This window comes from Tamandua tetradactyla, chromosome 19, assembly GCF_023851605.1.
Source record: "Tamandua tetradactyla isolate mTamTet1 chromosome 19, mTamTet1.pri, whole genome shotgun sequence".
In the NCBI taxonomy this organism is placed as follows: domain Eukaryota; kingdom Metazoa; phylum Chordata; class Mammalia; order Pilosa; family Myrmecophagidae; genus Tamandua; species Tamandua tetradactyla.
Window position 1 is genome coordinate 48,510,885 of NC_135345.1, and position 21,781 is coordinate 48,532,665.

A 21,781-nucleotide genomic window follows, 5' to 3' on the forward strand; every position below is an offset into this window, starting at 1 on the left:
AGTATAATTAAAATAATCAGGCTATGATCAAATAATAATCCATGTAATCCTAAAATAACCCACTTAAATTAAAAAAATAAAAATAAAACCAGGGCCACGGTGGCTCAGCAGGCAAGAACGCTTGCCTGGAATGCCGGAGGACCCGGGTTCGTTTCCTGGTGCCTGCCCATGTATTAAAAAATAATAATAATAAATAAAATAAAATAAAATAAAACCATGCCAGCATCCAGGAAAGTCCATCTGAGTAGAGTAGACCCCCTTTCATCTAGAGGAAGCCATTTTCTAATTTCTGTGTTAGCCTCCTCACCCCCCACCTTTTTTGTTATAGACATTTCTCTATGCATCTCTGAAAAATATAGTTTAGATTAGGCTCCTTTTGAACCCTATTGGAATACTGCCATACTTTCGATATTAAATTTGTGAGAGCTCATCCATGCTGTTCCATGTAGCTATAGTAAATGTGTTCCATTGTAAAGATGAACCAAATGTATTTCTCCATTTTACTACTGTTGACAATCGGACAGTTTCAAGGTGCCTATTACTCACACTTTTGATGGTAGCATCATTTGTACATACTGTACAAGAATATCTCTGGGATATATAACTATGTATGGAATTGCTAGTTTATGGATTTCACATAATTTAAACTTTATGAGATATTGCCAATCTTTTTTTTTTTCCATAGAGCGTATACCAATATATTCTCTAGTCAGTGTTAAAAGTTTTGCATGGATCCATATTCTCCTTAAAACTTGATTTTTTCCTTCATTTGTATTATTTTGTGAAGTATCTTTCATTTCAGATTTCCTGATGATGAATGAAATTAAGCAAGTTTATCACTTGCTATTAAATCTTAGGATTTCTACGGAGAATTTCTTAGTTCAATAATTGACCATTATTTTATGGAGTCTTCTCATTTATTGTGTGTATGTATATGTGTGTGTATATATATATGTATATATATATATGTGTGTATATATATATATATATATACATATATATATATACATATATATATATAATTTTTTTTTTTTTTGCATGAGCAGGCACTGGGAATCAAACCCGAGTCTCCGGCATGGCAGGCAAGAATTCTGCCACATTCATTCCTTCAAATAAGATGGTTTTTTGCTTCCGTGGGTGTCGGAAAAATCTCTGAGTTTTTCCCCCAACCAATCAGGTGATGGAAATTCTGGTTGCAAATCCATGAGAAGGTGGGCTTGTGATTACATTCTCTCAAGGATATTTATTCCACCCTACTGTGCAATGTTCCTTTTAAACCTTAATGAATGTGTTTATGTATGTGTGTGTGTGTTTGTGTTTGTGTGTGTGTGTGCGTGTGGCAGGCAAAAGGGTGAAAGCACTTCATCTTTCCCCAAGTTTGTATCCTTTGGTATCCCAGTTTTATTAATGTATTATCTTCTATTAGACTTCTACTTCACAAGACTGTTATTATCAAAGCTCAGATTTCCCTAGATTGGCAAATTTCCTCAGGTCAAAATTAGCAGCAAACCTTCAGTTATCTTTCTAGGTTCACCTTTTTATTTGAATTTTCCACTTACATGCTTTTGAGAAGATTTTAATAGTAGTATATTTCTCCAAAGTTTTTAATTGCTTTCAACAGGAGAATTGTTCTACCATATTACAGAACTAGATTTTACTAATCAGTCTAAAAATTTTCAAAAATAGCAGGTCATTTTGCACTAGAATCCCATTATCAGCTATGGAATGAAATGTCCTCTCTGCTGACCTGGTAAGAAAAATTTGCTTTCTCTTTCCTCTCCAGCATATTTTTTTGATCTCTAGAGTTTTAGCCATCTTGCTTTACTTTATTTCCTATTCTCTCATACTTTAGGGACAATACACTTTAGTCAGAGTGTATAGGAGTGTGGGAGCAAAATAAAAATAGAGGACTAATTCCATGAATCTCATGATATTGACTATGAGAATGGGGGCTGTAATGAAATCTTACAAACATATTTGTTGGAAATTATTAGGTATAAAAGGCTTATACTGATTCATAGAGAATGCCTGAGAAAAATTAGATATGATTACCATACTTATGTGAGGGGCATTCAGTTATGTTCACAGTAAGAGATGATGAATTCCCAGTAATAAGAATCAAAGACAAAGAGATGTCATACCAAAACCTTAGATGTGGCATCTAGAGGAAATACAATAATTACTGTATGGTTAAGCATTTGAATACCAACTGTTCCTTGATTGTTTTTATTAATCAAATCTTTGCTGTGGTTTGGCTGTTTTATTCATTAAAGATTTAATATTAGCAAATCATAGCAGTGAGATATGAGATCCTGAATACAAAAGAATGTTTTAATGAGGAAAAATGCTTAAGAAAATCAAAGAAATCATTAACAATGAGAAACAAGAGATTTATGGGAACTCAGTAAATGAAGAGACAGAGTCACGTTTAAGAACTATTTGCAATATGTTTTGCTGTGAACAAATTCTAAAATGTGATCTATGAAAAAAATTAAATTTCAAAAGATGGAAAATAACATTAGACATATCTGTGTATAGGAAATAACCATTTTCAAATTCATTTCATATACATTTAAGACTAACAGTTTCATATAAACTGGAGAAAATGTTAATTAAAATATGTGAGTGTAAATATAAAAATAGATCTGAAAGAAAATTTATATTGCTATAAATAACTACATTGGATAAAAATCCAAAGTAGTTAGAATCTTTGATCTCTTGTGCTGGAAAATCCCTTCTAAATCTTTTCTTCAGGAGCATGAATCTAATTTGAATAAACTTTTTCTATCTGATTGTGTAAAAAATTGTTTCAAGACAAAACAATCTTCTCTACTTCTTAATTCCATCAAAATTAGTAAAGGGCACTTGAATAAAAGCAAATTTGCAAAGAATGATAAAATAAAATATATGCATTCTCTATGAATTGGTTGTATTTTTTAGTTTAAAAGCAAGAAACAAATACATCATATATAGTTATTTTATCTAAGAGAGGAACTTAATTCATACTTCTGAAATGGAATCTTTTTTTTATTTCATTCTATCTTAATTAAATAAGCAGAATCTGAAGCTACAATCATATGAAAATACCAAGTCCTTTATCACTTACAGCTTGAAAATTCCAGTGGACAGGAATGCTCATCCATAGGAAAGTTATGAAGCTGGAGGTAACATTCTGCATTAATTGTCAATCTTTATAGATGGAGAAATAAATGAGTATTAAACAAAGAGAAATAATTTCAAGCATGAAAAATCTTTTACCTAATTTTCAAACATTATTTTGGCCTACAATAATGAATTTCTATGTATTAGAAAATAATAATAATTTAAATTTTCAAAGGCTTAGAAGGTAATGCAATATTTATGAATGAGTAAGAAAATTCTAATATTTTCCTTTCCAGCCAACTAAGCCATCTCTGCATTAATTTCATTATGACCCTTGTTCATTTCAGGACCTCAGCAAACACATTTGCATGCACACACACAAGCACACAAAAAGTAAACAAGCATGTGTTTAGCAAAGTGATGCTGTTTTCTGTTAATTCATCATAAACAATTTTCTATTAGGGCACTCTTACTTAGTAGGCAGAGAGGTTCAGGACAATGAATTAAATAAACTTGAACTTTATACATCATCCATCATTTGATTCCTTCTTAAGGATGTTTGGACACCATTAAAATCAGAGTATTATGAAATTTTATAGCTGAATGGGCTCCTAAAGATTAACTTGACCAAACCTTCCCATTAAAGAGTAAAAATGCAGTGTTTATGCCGCAACCTCTTACGCTTTACAGAGGGAGATAAAAATATTTTTCTTCTTTGCTTTTTGTTCTTTTCCCATAATAGTAATGTTGAGCTCAAAAATGCATTTATAAAATATTTCACCATTTTAGATTTTTGTGAGTGAAAATAGCTCTGCATTTATTTCTTTAAAAATCTGAAAATGAAAAAAACTAGTAGCTAATTAAATATTAATATGCAAAATAAAATGGGGCCACTACAAATTTTTTTAAGCAATTTTACCTTAGAGTGTATAGAACTCTTCCATCATTCCAAATTCGAAGCAGACGGTTAGGAGTTGTTATCCAGTGAGCATCAGATTTTCTTGAGTTTCTGAAGAAAGTGTCAGGAATCCAAATTTTTCCAACCATATTGCTATTAAGCATGAGAACCTTCATAGTACTATTGAATTTTAAACGACTATCAAACCAGGTTTGGGCAAAAATTATGTCTATCGTGTATTCCTAAAAGAGAAAAAGAATAGCTGATTTTTAGAAGTTTTCTTCAGAAGTTTTAACATACACACTGTATAGTAAAAAATAAAAACACTGACACTTAGTCTGTTTTGGAGAAAAAAAAGCCATTTCCTTAATCATTCTTTTTTTACTTCTTAATATTACTTGCATAAAATAAAATTCAAGATTTCCACCAATTACTGCTGTTCTCTTTTATTTTTTCTTTTTAATGCAAATTTGTCATCTTTATAATATATAGAATGTAGCCATTAAACATAAAGCAAATTATTTCAATATGAACAGTTATATAAATTATATTTATGTGGGACTTAATAACAGAAAATCACAAATAAGTACAAAATCAAGAAGCATATGTTCACCAAAGTACCCAAGCCATACATTGTCTTTTTTTTCTTTCTTTTTTCACATGGGCAGGCACTGGGAAACAAACCTGGATCTCTGGCATGGCAGGTGAGAACTCTGCCACTGAGCCACTGTGCCCCGCCCCATATATTGTCTTTTGTCAGAAAAACTAATGCCAAATATTTACATCCATTTTATCAAATGTTTTAAAGCAATCACAAACAAATCTGTGTTGAAAATTTACAGCATGCCAAATACTATGCTAAAAGTTTTGGTTATATCCTTTCACTAAATATTTACTACAACCTGGAAGTTCCCTGCCCTTAAATGTACTCAAGTATTACTATAGCAGCTGGTACTCAAAAGAGATACTACCATAATCATTATTTTTCAGGAGTATTTATTGAGTAGTAGAGAGGTAAAATCATTCTCCTCATACCACAGTGTTGATAAATAGCTGATGTGAAAATTGAGCCACAGCAGGCTGAATTCCAACTCCACATTGATAACAGATGCATACAATGTCAATTCTAGTGAGAACTGACAGGTGCCAAGATTGGGGCAAAGTCTCTTCCATAATCAGCAAGTGATTATAAATAGGAAACTGCCAGATTATAAGAGATTTCTAAGCAATAGGTGATTAGATACTATTTACTTTTATATCCTGACAAAATCTCTCTCAAACACACTAAAATTTTTTTCATAATGTTAATCAATAACAATACAAAGATAATCACTGCTTTGGGGAAAGAAGTTGAGTATAAGTGTATGTGTATGCACATTCACGTGACATGCACACAGGTGTGTGTTGTAAGTGTAACTTTGACATTAAAAGGGAAAGAAGAAAACTAAATTGAAAAAAGATGAGGCATTCGATGACTTATCTGTGGTGAGAGATTAGTGGCTTGCTCTAAATATCATGTTAACAATTTTCAATTTACTTTTGACTAATGATTGAAGCATAGAAGAAATGTCAAAAGGAATAATGTATTAACAGACTAGTAGTTGATTTATCAAAAAACTGTTGATCAAATGCTAGTTTTGAGGCAGAATATTTAAAATTATGATTTTCTTGATTGAGATATAGAGAAAAAATTGAGGGGGAAATCGTATTTTATATATTTTGGGTGAATAATACTGCAATTTGGAAAAAAACACATACATATTAATCATTATTTAAACTCCAAGAAAGGGCATAAAAATTCTATAATTGAGATGACTTCTATGCTTTGTAAGTGGATTAAGCTTCTTAGATTAATTGCTGTGGTTGATTTTTTCTGTATAATAATGCACATAGTAGCAATCAGTAATTATCTATTTCATGTCTATTGCATATCTGTCATTTTGCGTGGAGCCATAAAGTCCTCGCATACAAGGACACTTGCATAATGACCCCTTCTCATATGCTCTTGTTGCAATGGGGTTGCCAGATTCATTTAGAGAGGGAGATGCTTAAAAATGTTTCTTCTATCTTAGTATGGTATGGTTCTGAATCAAATTGCGCCATGAAACATAAGGTTAAAAAGTACTTTTGCAATCATATAAACCTTATAACCCCACAGCCACAACCTATGAAGTTGTATGAAGTATGTGTAATTCAAGCTCTAAATCAGAATGCAAAATACATCCTATAGTACATAATAATGAAGCATATTTATGCTATAGAACTATCTTACTGAGTAATACTAAGGAAATGGTATGTAATATGGGCATGCACTTAATAGGACCAATGAACTCACATAATATATTATTGGTGCACCCTTCCCTAACCATTGCAGAAAATAGTTGGACAGCTTTGTTACAGTTATCTTCAATCTCTATTCTGGCCTCCTGCGTCTCAGCCTAGATGTCTTTCATTTTATGGTTTAAATACACAGTCTCTTCACCTGACACAAATGATTAACCATTCAATCTAATAAGGTAACCTATGTTAATATCATGGTTTCTGAATTTAATGGCAAATGATCATACAAAGAAGGTTAACATCTATAGAGGAGTCTTTAATCATTGAATCAACATTTTGTACCAGAATTGTGTCATTCTTTTGTATAAAAGAAACTGCATAAAATAAAGGATTAAATATCATTCCAGATTATGACTTGACAAAGATCCAATACTGGTGATTGGTCTGTAGACAGAACCTCATGCTAGCATGGTAGTATATTTGGCTGCCAATATTCCTAACAGGGCATTAAAGTTGGTACAATAACTCCTATTGGTGAGTTTCTCATGCAAATCTAAAATGTCAGCTGACAAGAACTTTTGAGAAGTTGCTGTATCTAAAAAAGTGCTATTCACTGTTGGAAAGGTTATAGTTTTCCAAGAGGTTAAGTATCCTAAGGAAAGAGTCTCAGGAAAATGTGAAAATTTTTCTACTTACAAATTTTCCCTCAATCTGAGATCAAGACAAGAAAGTTATGCAGTCTACGTCTTGATCATCCACCCTTCCCAGACCTTTTGCAGAGGCTAGTACTCCCAAACCCTTTTAAATCACTAATCCCTAATAAATGCCTCACTGAGATAAGAAGGTCATTAAAATGTGTGCTATTTTGTGTGTAATAGAAAAATTTTAATACATTTACACATTTCTGTTAATATAATTTCCAGAAAACAATCAAACTGTGTTCTTGTACTTCATGTTCCTATTTAGAAGTTATAATTATCTGCTTAGTAAGCAAGTAAAGATAACATAAAAAGGAGTTGCTATTTACTCAGAACCACAAGTTCAACCTTTTTTAGGATGAACACTTTGAGATAAAGACATGTACATATAACATTTGAGATTCAGTGTACATTATGAGATTCACCACATCTTCTTCCAATTCATCTGACAAAATAGCATCAGTGAAGAAGTGAGCCATCCTGATTTCTAACTTAACAAAATCAAACCATAATTGATGAAAATATGCATAGTGTGGTCAGCCTACTACATTATCAGCTTTGCAACATAGCAATTTTAATTCAATGTTGCTATCCTTCTACAGGTGGGAGAAAAGTCACATAAAATGAAAGATCTGCCTATGCAATTAACTAAGCGTGTAATTTCTTCATAAAATTTGATTTGTTCTAACTTAGCCTTCCATAATTATAGTGCTAATCTCTCCCCAAACTGCTTATCACATGTTCAGAATAGAACAGTGGGCCAAAGCATGATTAATAGTAAATCAAATATTAGGTATAGTAGACACATTGAAAAAGGTACAAGTGTAGCTAACCCAAAGCACAAATAGCTTTAGTGCTAAAAGTTTATGAGGATCAGCTTTATTTTGTTTTGCTCAGTTATTGTAAAAACACCAATTTCTTAATACCGTCACATAAGATGAATCAAAAATTTGGTATTATTCTACTTTTCAAATGGAATAAAAAGGAACAAAGAGGTAATATCATCGCCAGTTAAATCATTTGAGGACATAGAGATTCACTAAGAAACATTTGAAAAGTAGACATGAATCCTGGATTCACTTACTAAGTCTTTAGGCTCTTTTCATTTCTCTGAATGTAGATCAATAGTAACATAACATCATGTGGATTTATCAATTAACTTTTTTCAGGAAATATTTGCAAGGTGTTCTAATTAGTTCCAGTTGTTCTGGGTTTATGAGGATGAAAATGGAGCCTGACTTCTGTGGATTTATACATAATATAAATTTGAAATTTATACCACTTACAAGAGACACAAGAATAACAGAAACAATAGAGATTAGTGACAGCTAGGGGAAATTAAAAATGACCTCATGAAAGAATTATTACTAACCTGAAACTTGAAGTATATATGGACATTTAGATACATGCTGAGTTAATTAATAAATGTTGGAGTAAGTAAGAGGCAGTAAAATGCAGGGTATTATAAAATAATAAGGAAAATAGAATGAAAGCTCTGAAGGCTCACGTGACATCTGCTGGCCCTTTCTCCAGGCTTCTGGGCTCAAATGGCTTTCTCTGGGGTGTTTCCTTCTGTGTCTCCAAAAGTCTGGGTCTATGTTGGCTTTGAGCACTGAGCAGGAGGTGTGCTGAGCTAATGAGCTGTGCTGGCTCAGCTAGGTTGCTCGCTTTCTCTTCTGACTCTTCTTTTTAAGTGCCCAGCTAATTAAATTAAACATCACTCATTTTGGAAGAAGCATCCCTTATCCTACCACAGATGTAATCAGCCACAGATGAGATTCCCATGCTTATGATTTAAATCCACAGCAACAGAACAACTGGGCACCATCACCTGGCCAAGTTGACACCTGAATCTAACTACTACAGACCCTATAAAGGATAAAAGGAAATGCAAAATTAATTCCCATTCCTTAAAAGGTTATAATACAACTTGAGAAGAAAGAATCAGCTTCCAGTTAAATATAATTGCTATGAAATCTTGGGTAGGAGAGTTCCTCATGAGCTAAAACACTAGAAACATGGATTTGCAAAGCCCTGATAAAAATTATTTGTATGTTTCTTTTATAGACATTAAGCAATATGATTAATTACAAAGCTATTCTAAAATGTTACCTATATTAAGATTACTAAATGAGATCAAAGGTAACAGATACTTGGTCCCTCTTTCTTTCATTGTAGAGTAAGTGATATAGACTATTTATCAGACTACCCATTACTAGGGTGAGAAAGGATCCAGTTATAGCAACATCTTTTTATATGTCTATCAAGAAAAATCCATTACTTCAAGACATGAAACGTTAAACGAAGTAAGGTCTTCTAAACACTTGTAAATTTGTGAATTTAACCTACCACAATTATATATGGCTTCAGAATTTTCATAAAAATCATGCCCAATTGATACCAAATACCATGTGGTAGGACAATACTTTGAACACACTCTAGAAACCTCCCCAATGTACAGACATCAAAACAATGTTTACCATCACCTCATTACATGGAAAAAGAGAGGAAAGAAGAACAGGTGCACTCACAGAGTGCCTGGCAGCTGCTACATGGAGAACCAAGATGAAGCAAAAGCAATACAAAATATGGAAGAAAGGCTTTCCAGATTCACTACAGCACTGCATCAAGCAGAGAGACAAAACCATAAATGGCTGAAGAAAAAGAAGCCAGTTGATTCACCTAACTCAAATGTTGTCAATGATGTAGTTAGCCTCTTCTGAGTCTATGAGATCATGTGCAAAGGAAAAGAACTTTCCACGGAGCAGTTTAGTGTAGTGACTGGGTGAGTGGCTATACATACACCAATCATTTGACCTTGAGTAAATGTCTTAATTCTTCTTGACTCAATTTCTTCATCTTGAAACTAGGGCTATACATTATCTTGCTCATAAAATTCTCGTTAAGATTAAATGTAAGTTATTTAAAGCAAAACTTGGCATATAATAAGTATTCAATAATATTATGATTATAACAGTGAAGGGAAAACTTTCATATGGTTCTAAAATGGGATTACTGTGCTTTTTCAAACACTCCAATTTAAAGAGATTATAGAGCAAGCCATTCAGTGTCAATTTTGGAAGACATTTCAAGGATGTATCTTTTACATTCAAAACAATTTCTCCATATAGGCACAATTAGTTCAAATTCCAAAAGCCTTCATAACAAATATTCTCTATCTTCTTGAAAGCTAGCCCCTTCTAAATTGCCATATAATTAGCCCATGACACAATTGAACTCAGTTATTTCATTTCTATTCATGAAACATTTTTTTTTACTCATATCCTAGAATATCACTGATTTTTAGTTTTCTTCTGCCTCACTGTGCACTCCTTCTCAGTCTCCTAGCTCATTTTTTTCCATCTTTCAGTCATCTGAGTATGGAGTTCTTCCAGAGTTTAATACTCAGTTCTCTTTTCTTCACACTCCAAAATAATCTCATCTATTCTCATAACTTTAAATGTCTTCTATAAAGCCTGGAAAATTCCAAAGCTACATCTAAAGAACAAATCCCTCCTCTGAAATCCCAATGTGTGTGTCCAATTACTTCTTTAATGTCTTCAGATGTAGAACTAATAGATACCTAAGCCTTAAAGTTTCAAAATGGAACTATCAATCCACCTCCACCCCCATTTAAATCTTTTCACGGTCTCCTCTGTTCATTGAATGATTACTCCATTGGAAATATCTTTGACTCCTATGTTTTATAATACTTTATCCCTGTTCTTTCAGAAAATCTTGTTGTCACCATCTTCAGTTAATTTCTAGAATCTGACAACTTCTCACCAAGGCTGTCATCATTATATTTTTCCTTGATTATTGCAGTACCTTTTTAGTCTCCCCACTTCCACTGTATGCCTCCTACACTCTATTCTCTATGCAACAGCATAGTGATCCTTTGAAAACATAATTAAATGATATCTTCCCCCTGGTCAAAATTTTTAAGTGAATTCCCATATTCACCAAGAGAAACATCAATATCCTGTCAACATCATTGAAACTAGACATTATCTGAAGCAAATTCAAATCAACTTCTTACTTTGCCCCTTTTGCCCTTGTCCATGCTCCTACAAACAAGCCTGCTGGTCTCTTTGCTATTTGGTACACATTCTTACCTTAGACCCTTTGTATCTGTTGTTCCCTCAAGCTAAAGTACTCTTTCTCCAAGAGAGCTGCCTGACGTGCTTCCTCCCTGCCATTAGATTTCCCTTCAACTTTCACCTGGATGACGATTTCCTTGACCGTAATATAAAACTGCACCATGTTCAAGGACATCCTCATCAATTATTTTGCTTTAGTTCTCTCTATGACATTTATTATCACCTACCATATTATACAAGATTATTTTGATTGTCCATCTTACCTTCCTCACTAGAAAGTAAGCCACAGTTCCTACAAACAGCACAACTAAATACATAGTTGTTTATGGAATAAATGAGCAAGATTCTAAGAAAAAATTGGTCCCTGGAGTCCATAATACATTTGAACTAATCTATAAGAACTAGACCAAAATTTCTAAATTTGCAATTTCAGGTCTTCTACTTAGACTAAAAATGTTATATAAATCTTGATAAAGTGCCGTTACTACTCAAACATGAGAGAAAGAATTACTATCTAGACGGAGAACATGTAAATAAACAGCATGACATCCTGAAGGAAGTAATTTGCAGTGAAGAAATAAGAGCTATTAAGAGGACTTCAGGGAAAAGATAGAAAACCATAAGGTCAGGATATTAGTATAGTACATGCAATGAGCCATTAAACTAAGCATAATATAAATGTATTCATCATAAAACCTATTTTAATCCTACTGCTGAATGCAACATTGTCATGAAATAGTTGTTCTGAATAAAATACTAATATTTGATAGATTATAGATACAGTTAGTGTGTTTTTTATTTAAAACCCAACAATCAAGTAAAACAATAGTCATTTCTAGAAATCAGTTTAAGTCAAGAGTTTTAGTATGCTACATGAAATAATTTTAGAAACACTTTCAAAACCGATAATGAAATTTATACTGAGGCCATTCCTTTCATTAGAATAGAAGTTTCCATAAACCTTTAATTTATTCAAATATACATTTAGCTCCCTTTCATTTAAGAAGAAGAAATTAAATGCAATTTCCTTCACAGAATTCTCATATACTGTCTAGATTCCAAAGAAATGTTTTTTGCTCAATGAATATTTTTGAGTTTTCAAACTCTTGTCTTCTCCTCCTCTCCTGGATTTACCCATTCTAATTAAGACCCAAGGAAGTAATCTCCCAGGTTCATACTACATGCAGTGAATTCTGATTACAAATGCTTTAATTTTAAACATTTCACTATCCCATGGGTTATCTTTGTGAGATGCAAATTTGTAAACCAGAGGAAATGGAATTCATATTTTCACAATTATCAGTTTTGATCATTTATTTCATATTTGCCTTTATCTCATCAGATATTTTGGTTCAATGACATTTGTGTCATTTTTAGGAAACATCATTTTTAGGAAACATACCTGAATAAAAAGCATTTCAGAGAAGTCTTTAGCATGTTTTTGACAGCAACAAATTTTAATGGGCCCACACAGTTTAAACATATGTAAGCACTAATAGACAATAAACTTTCCAATCCACTTGTGCAAAATTTATTGATTGATTTGAATAGGAAAGTTTTTCTGCATCTGATTAAAAAGACATTTCTCGTTGTCTAAATCAGGCTAAGCATTACAGAACATTATATTTGGAGATGCCATATTTAGAAAGAGACTACAAAACTCATATTTTTAATTACTTATATTAGTACCTCTTTATAAAATTCTTACCACTATCCTTATTCTATGAAGAGCTCTCCAACATTGTCAGCATGCTGCTAGGAGCCATTGTTTGCACTGTTGTTGGAAGCACTTGCTTCCATTTATTTCAGTAGTTTGGATCCTATTGTGCAATAGCACAAAGCTGAGTGCTCTTACCAAAAATGCAAAGCTTACCATACAATTTGCACAATTTTATTGTCGCAAAAATTATCTTTCAAAAGTAAATTTATCTCTCTGTTAGTTTATTTATACGGCAGAGCAATTCACGTTCATTGAAATCTATTGTGAATTTAAGGCCTAAAACTTGTGAGAGTTATTTAAAGTCTTTGCACTGAAAAATGTAAAAGTGACACGTTGAAATAAGGGCATAGGAAATTGTCTTTTAACTATATATCCAATTTTAAAATATCTTTCAGATAATCAAGGACACAGATACTGAATACATAGACTGTGCTGTAGTGCAAAGTCATGGTGCAGTATAAAGAAGTCTGGTTGGATGGAGTCAGGAAATCAGGTCATACTGTGAATTCTGTCACTGAATAGGATATGATGTTGACCAAGTCACTTAAATTTTGTCATTGAAAAAGGGTGGGAACAAGGTAAGATCATCACTATGACCTTTACAGCTCTACAGATAATGAGCAAGTTATGCAAATGCTAGAAAGTAATTTTTAAAAACGTTCTATGCATAAACAGGAACAAAGGCTAAAATGAACTTGCTGTCTCCCAATCACCCTTACTCATACAAATTCTTACTTCCAACCTGTAGGTATCTGTGCTACTCCTATTTAATCCCACCTAATTCCTTTTGAATTTATAATTGATAGTGGCTTAAATAAATGACTCTAAAACTGGTTGATTGAGATCGCCTAAAGAGCTTTTTCAAAGTTCTGAGTCCCAGACCCTGTCGATGATTGCAAGAAACAAAATTTCCTGGATTGATGCCTGAGAATTTAGATTTTTTTTTCTTTGAAGAAAAATTTTCAATTTTTTTTTATAATGCATAGTTTGGGAAGATGCAGTAGGAAAAACTTTGGCTTAAGAGTCTATCTTTTCCTCAAGTATTTACATACAATAGACTTCTGAAAGAAAGTGAGAGAGAAAGAAAGGAAGAAAGGAAGGAAAGCAGGAATGAAGGAAGGAAGAGAGAGAGGGAGGGAGGGAGGAAAAGAAAAAGAAAAGAGAGAGAGAGAGAGAGAGAGCGAGCAAGCAAAAAGATGGCAGCGAGGCAGGCAACAAAATAAAGATAGAGGAAAGAGAGCAGAAAGACAGGCAAAGGGAGGAAAGAAGGAAGGTTAGAGAGGTAGGGGTAATGAAAGAAGAAAGAGAGAATAAAAGCCCAATTTATTTAAAGTAATTGATATTTAATGGCAGAATTTTAGAATATTTTAATGAATTCTGTGATTAATATTTCTAGATAGAAGATTTACCTCGTACTCACCAAATTGAGCCTTCTAGGCTGTCATCTTTCTAAATACTAGCTCTAGATAGTAAACCCTATATAAGAATATATGTATGCGTGCACATGTATGTGTATTTAAGAGAATTTTGTTTTAAAGCATTCAACTAATACATGTACCTCTACACAATTTTAGAAAGTAATCTTCTAAAATGGCAAAAATTAACACCCTGAATTTGTCATAGGCTCTGATTTAGTACCACTATGTGCTAAACCGTTTTTTCTTCTTCCTTCATGGTTTTCCTGTGTTTTTGTGTTATTAGCCAGGGTTAACACTTGTCACTCTTTTCCTATGGATACATTTTATTTTAAGAAATAAAATAATCAAAGCAGCTGCCTAGTAACTTTGAATTCAGATTTGAAAGCCCTTGGAAGATACAATATCTTTAAATAGTTCAATGTTAAACAAGTGGTGCAAATGATGAATCACGAGGGTGTTAGAATCTGCTATAACATTCAATAAATGAAATTGGGCCTTGGAGCAATTAAGTTGAGCATAAAGCTAAAATCTGATTTTAACCACACTCATGAAAGTCATGAGCTGAAACAAACTACCTATGCCCTCCACACACGGGCTTTGGCAGTTGCCAGAACTTACCCTCTCAAACCAAGCCTGCTATGAGAACTTCTAAGCTGTAGTGGTTCATTGTATAACTTTATATATCTAAAGGACACAAAAATGTAACTAAACTAGGACCGTGTACCTTGAAGCATATCATCAGAATAGGATTGAAAAAAGACCCCTCCAAAAGCTGACCAAAATACATAAGAAGCCACAGAAGTATGTGTGCACATATCCTAAAGCAATAAATATGGGGGGGGGGGCTAAGAAAATTTTAATTATATTACCCTTAAATCAACAAATTGGAAACAGCCCAAATATTAGACAATAGAATATTAAATCTATTATGCCATGAATAAACCCCTTAATAATATGCAGCATTTAACGATGTTTTATAAAAATGTAAGTATAATGATAGTCATGATTTAATGAATGGCAAAGGCAGAATGTTATAAAATAATACATAAGTGATTATATCATCCAGTAAAACTATTTATAAAAAATAAGTTTGTTAAAATGATAATAAAAATTGTAACCACTGGGCAATGACATTCTAGAATAATTTAATTTTCCTTCTTTTGCCAAAGTGAAATTTCTAATTTTTTCTACTCATAATAAGGAAATATTACTATTTTCATAAAATATGTTTTTAGGAAAGAAAATAGCCCAAGGGTCACTTTTTGCAACTTAAAATACATGTGGGCTCATACACAGCATTTTCCCTTTCATTTCCCCTCCTGTCTTGATATCATCTGTATTATTTTTGGCCATCTTTCCCAATAGATTTGATACTTTTCTGAGATAAAGAGGACATATCTACATATGTTTTCTATTTATTAAACATTGCAACAATTGTTACAATATAGGTAGCAAATAAATTTAAGGTAAACAAGTAAAACCAAAAACTAAAAATAAAATGCTTGTGTTTACTTCAAGAAATAAAACTCTTTTGATGAATTTTGAAGATTCCTAATGAGCCTTAACTTCATATTTATGGGGGAAATGAACATATTAGATAAAAAAAAAGCATAGAGATTAAAATAACTCATTCACTGAAAACTTTTAATTGTATAACTGCTAATTTTGTATCAAAATGAAACTGAAAGCTTTGTATTTTTTAATATGGGACCTGAGGAAAAATATTTTAGAGTGTGCAATACCACACCCATGAAAGTCATGAGCTGAAACAAACTACCTATGCCCTCCACAACAGGCTTTGGCAGTTGCCAGAACTTACCCCTTCAAACCAAGCCTGCTATGAGAACTTCTAAGCTGTAGTGATTCATTGTATAACTTTATATATCTAAAGGACACAAAAATGTAACTAAACTAGGACTTATATATATATATATATATATATATATATATATAAAACATTTATGTGTGTGTGTAGTTAACATAATATGCAGAAGTAAGGAAGCAAAACTATGATGACAAAAGAGCTTTATAATATTGTACAAACCAACAAAATAAACTTAAAAATTTCAAGTATAAATACATTTCTTTGCGAACTTCAATTCATCTTATCAAAGAAGACTAAAAACCCTTTTCCTTCCACCATTAGCATATCCACCTCAGTCATCTAGATAGGAAAAATATCCTGTTTCCATGCTTTGGCGCTTTCACAAATCCTCATCTTAAGTAACCTGGAAAAGAGTGCTTGTTTTGTGTTAAAATAGTGAAAGGATTAAACAGGATTTCTTTGATATGTAGAAGCTATGCCAAAGATTTTGTCTCCTTAGATCCAAAAAAAAAATGGAGGGGAGAAGAGAGAGATTAACCTATTGCGCATTCCAACCAATTGCACAAATCATGTTGGAGAATGTATTCTCTGCAAGGGAAAAGATCATGGAGAAAAACTTTTCTATGACACTAGCCTTCTCAATGTTACATCAAGTTGTACCTGATATTTTATTATCAAAAGAAAAAAATCGCTTCTCGCCACTTTCAAACAGATTATTCAACTGCACACATAAACACACACCAAGGCACACATACACACACATAAACTATAGATTTGATATTTGACTATTTTACTTAAAAGAGCAGAACAAAATTTGATTGCTGATAAAATTCTTTATTTTTAGTCAATAACGAACAACATTTATGACTTTGTAGTTTGACATATACTTTTATTTTATGAGTTGTTGTTGTTGTTTCTTTTGTAAGGAATGATTTTCCTTCTCTGTTAAGACTCTGAAAAGTGGTATTTTAAACCAGCCAGAAAGAAAGCATCCTCACTTTCACTAAATTTACTTAACTCTATGTGTGTACTGACCGTCCCCTTGCAATCAGCACCTGTAGGTCACTATTTTGGAGGATCATCCGGCTGATTTCCCAGCTCCTTTCTCAGTTCTCCTCCTCATAACTGGTGCCATTGTAGCTCAGCCCTGTCTCTACTATGAAGACCAATCCCAATTCAAGCAGGAAGAATCCATCCAGTTTCCAGAACCGTATGTTAGGGCGTGTGACATATCATTCTTGCCATCACAATGTATAAATTAACTTCCCCAGATATGAACTAGAATTTTAGTTTTTAGCAATTTCTGTAAGTTATGTCTCTTTTGTCTCCCACTTTCAAAGTCCCCAAGTGGCAGATCTCTTTAATATTTGTCTATACAAAGGTACACCAGTTCTTGTAAGTAAACCCATATCCAAATTAGATCTGGAATTTTTAGTCTATTTTTGTGCTTACCAACATTGCACCTTAGCCTACTGTTAGACCACCCATAATATCATCTTGACTCTCTTGATCTCACATTGATCTTGACTTGATTTTAAGAATTGCTACAGTGCTGTAAATGGATATAGAGTGTTAAGCTGCTATTCTTTTAGTATCATGAGACATTTGAATACACATTTCTTCCCAAAAGGGGAAAATACATACAACTTTCCAAGCCTAAAAAATAGAGTTAAAAATTTTCAATTCCAGTCGAATTCACCATTATTAGCGTTTTGTTTCCTCATTTCTGATTGTGTACTTTTGTTGTATTTAGATTTAAGAGAGCTTTTTCTTTTTGCGGGGGTGGCATGGGCAGGTACTGGGAATCGAACCAGGTCTCTGGCATGGCAGGCGAGAACTTTGCCACTACATCACCATTGCCTGCTCTAGGTTTAAGATGGTTTTAATCAGAGTATATAGAAAATCATATAGCCTCTCTCCAAATTAATGTTTTTTTCATTCTTCATTAATGCATCTTTCATCCATTTTGACTGTGAAATCTCATAGAAACCATAACAACAAACTATTTATCATCTGATTTATTCATTCACCATCAAAGACCTTGTATGGGATATGAACAAGGTTGAACATATAACCTATTTTCAATTGTCATACCAAGAGTGAAACCATTAATTTAACCCTGGAAAAAAAAAAGAAAGAAAAGTATATCCTGTTTTAGAATAATGTTTTGATATTATCAATCATAAGCAAAGATACTACATTATGTAACCAAGCTTGAAAAGAAACAATGTTTTTGTAGCAAACCAAATTTTCATTAATGTTTTAAAAACTAAAATAGTTAACCAAAATTTTAGTTGTTCCTTACCAGTAACTTAAATTATGTGAGTAGTTAAAAGAGGAATAAATCCAACCACACTGCTTGCAATCTTAATTATACTCAAGTTTGCTTGATTGATTGCACTCACATACAAAGCAATTTTGTCCATTTTATGAAAACTGAATTCTAATTTTCCTGCACTGTTTAATTAAAATAGGTTTCTATATGAGCTGTTCCTTATTTATACCTACTATGACAGTGTTTTCCTTTATTTACTATTCCTATTTATTTCTGTATGTGCTTTAGTAATACAGTTTCAATAGCAATCTCATTAAGTTAGTTGTTTTTTTTTTGTTTTTTTTTTGTTTTTTTTTTACTATAACCATCCAAGACTGCAAGTGTGTAATTTGCCCAATGGACAAACTAAATGTTTAGCACCGTTAATCTTTTTATAAAGGAAGATAATTTTGGAAACCTCTCAATAGCCATTCCTGTCAAAGTGTTTCTGGAATAATAAAACAGCCTTGAAACCTACTTCTCTTTATTTTCATGGCCACATTTTTCTTTAACAAATTTATGCAAACTGAAAACAAACAACCAAACCAAAAAATACACAATTCAGTAAAACATAGACATTTACATACACTAAAACAGGCTTTTCTTCTTTACACTTTGATTAGAGACTAAACACTACAAAAGCCTTCTGAAGAAGAGAAAATTAACATTTTGATAATGTATTACTTTACGAAATCTCATGACTTCATAATATTAACTTTATACACACACATATGCAGAATGTTTTAACTTCACAAATTCAACTAGTTGGATGGGAATTAGTTTTTGGCAGAGCTAATACTAAAAACCAAAGCAACAATCACAATGAGGACAACAAAAACCACCCCTTGAAGCTATGTCTTTTTTTGGTTTCTGTGGCATTGCTTTTTCTTTATTTTCTTGTCAACTTGCTTTCTCTTTTATTACCTCACCTTCATCTTTGAAGTCCTTGAATGGACGTGTTCCTTATAATCTGATATTCAGTCATTTATTTATTCTCTCTGTACTTTAATATAGTTTTTCCCTTCTCAGAGAGGTTTAGCTAATTCCTGTTAAATATCTGGCACCAGCCCTGACTTAGCCCTGAGCATTAGCCTACAATTTCAGAGGAACTCTAGGCTAGTCCACCAGGCCACACCACCAGCTTCGCGAATTTAATTTGTCCAAAATCATCTCATATTCATTTGCATTAAGGTAACAAAGATAACAGTTCTGGTATGGCCAAAATGCTGCGAAAATCAAAGACAATCTTATGAGCATCGTATCAAGTAAGAGAAAAGAGAAAAATTATAATCTGAGTATGGCTATAACATTATAGAAATAAGCAAACACAGGACATTCTTAAGCATATCATGATGGCTCACCAGGCATAAAGAAGCTAAAACATTTAGAAAGAGAAGGTTCAGCTATGGTTACTTTGAACAAATGAGCGGAGGGAGAAAAATCAGTAAGGTATTAGGGAATTATCTGTAGAAGACAAAAGCAAAGAAGACAAATAAAGCAGAGTATTGAGTAGATTGAATGGGTCCTACCCATTTGACTTGCAAAAATGGATTATTGGGATTTGGAACCAAACATTTAGATTTTATTTTTGATTATTTATGTCAGTTGAATTGATTGTGTTAATTATGGTCTTCAAAGAGTAAGGCAAGGTTATTTATCCTACATAGAAAAGATAAAGTATAGTTTATCATACCAAACCTTATCATTTCTTTCTATCCTGAATGACCATACTTGAGAATTTCTTAGATTCTATGTATCCCAGCCTTACAGCTCTTATTCTCTCTGCCTACCCTCTCCACTTGCATTCTCTTATCTCATTCTCCGAGTGAAATTTCTCAAAAAAAATAGTTTAGTAAAATTAAATCCACACTCCTACCATCTCCCCACTCCCCTAAGATCAATAGAGCACATGACTATCCCTGCAGAACCCTTATGTCTCGCCAGGGCTCTATGGCCAGAAGTTTAGATATAGGACCAATTATAAAGATGAAGAGGGAAGTAAAATTGAGCTATTAGCTATTTCTTATCTTTGTTATTCCATTGACATTCATCTAGCTGAGAGAAACCAGCATTAACTTAATTGCTAAAGTTAATAGACCCAATTTAATGTATTTAATTATCAGACTTCTCAAATACATTTGAAATTTATGGTTAGTCTGTTCTTCTTCATCCTTGTTAATCCATCAGATTACGAAATACCATTTTTCTTATTCCTTCTCCTTCCCCTCTGTTTGTTCCTGATTATGACACTTTCGTGTATTTCTCTTTTTTCTCTCAGTACCTTAGGCACATTGATTCTGTTATACCACCTGGATCACAGATGCTTGTTTGATCCTGTTCCACCCTTAGGTCATCTCATGTACTCTTGCTATTATAAACTATATTATATGTTGCTTATCAACATTTTCATCAAATCTATGTCTATAGCCAGTATTAATTTCTTCCCTTAACAATGATTTTTTTTTCCCAAATCACTGCTTGACAGCTCCCCCTGTGTGCTCCATTATATTCTAATACATCCTTGTATGTTCCTTAACTCAAATAGTTAGGGAACGTGAAGTTAGCCTATTCATAACAAGTAAATCACAAAATATGAGAAATTCACCTAATATTTTGTAAATGTTCTATTGTCTTCTCCTGTACTAGGTAAAGCTCTCAAGATCTATTGCTCAGATTAAGGCAAAAACGTTTCAACTTGTCTCTCTAATGCTGGATTTGGCATCTCACATCCATCTTCAATATGGCCTTAAGAGTGATTTATGGAGAAGATAAATTTGTCTATGGATACTCCCCAATTAATTTTTCCAGTCACTTTTCTAATCCAAGAGGATAGAACGCAACCTCCCTATTATATGTAACAAGACCATCCAATAAAGCTCTTAAATGTCCTTTTGGCCTTAATTCCTACCTTACAGCTTATATTCTAGTAGCAATAAATTCTGTATTTGGAAATCACATATTGAACAGAGCTGTGATATCCTGTATAAACAAAAAAAAATCATACAATTCAACAACAAAATAACAAACAATCCAATTATAAAATGGGCTAAAGATATGATAGACATTTTTCTGAAGAGCAAATATAGGTGGCTCAAAAGCACATGAAGAAATGTTCACTTTCATTAGCTATAAGAGAAATGCAGATCAAGACTACAATGAGATACCACCTCACACCTATAAGAAGGGTTGCTATTAAACAAACAGGAAACTATAAATGTTGGAGAGGATGTGGAGAAATTGGGACACTTATGCATTGCTGGTGGGAATGTTTAATGGTGCAGCCACTACAGAAGAGAGTTTGGCAGTTCCTTAGGAAACCAAATATCGTGTTGCCCTATGACCCAGCAATAGCACTACTTGGTACATGCCCAGGAAAGCTAAAAGCAATGACACAAAAAGACATTTACACACCGATGTTCATAGCAA

The 21,781-nt window shown here is 32.9% G+C and overlaps 1 protein-coding gene across 4 annotated transcripts in view; it reads right to left on the bottom strand.

The window, feature by feature from the left end:
- GABRG1 (gamma-aminobutyric acid type A receptor subunit gamma1) overlaps positions 1–21,781 on the bottom strand; it is a 93,577-nt gene that overhangs the window by 22,957 nt on the left and 48,839 nt on the right. For all 4 annotated transcript variants that reach the window (XM_077136775.1, XM_077136774.1, XM_077136776.1 and 1 more), the window contains 2 exons: positions 4,022–4,242; positions 3,107–3,189 (listed from right to left, as the gene is read on the bottom strand). In XM_077136775.1, the coding sequence (XP_076992890.1) occupies positions 3,107–3,189; positions 4,022–4,242 (304 nt within the window). The remainder of the gene's footprint in view (positions 1–3,106; positions 3,190–4,021; positions 4,243–21,781) is intronic.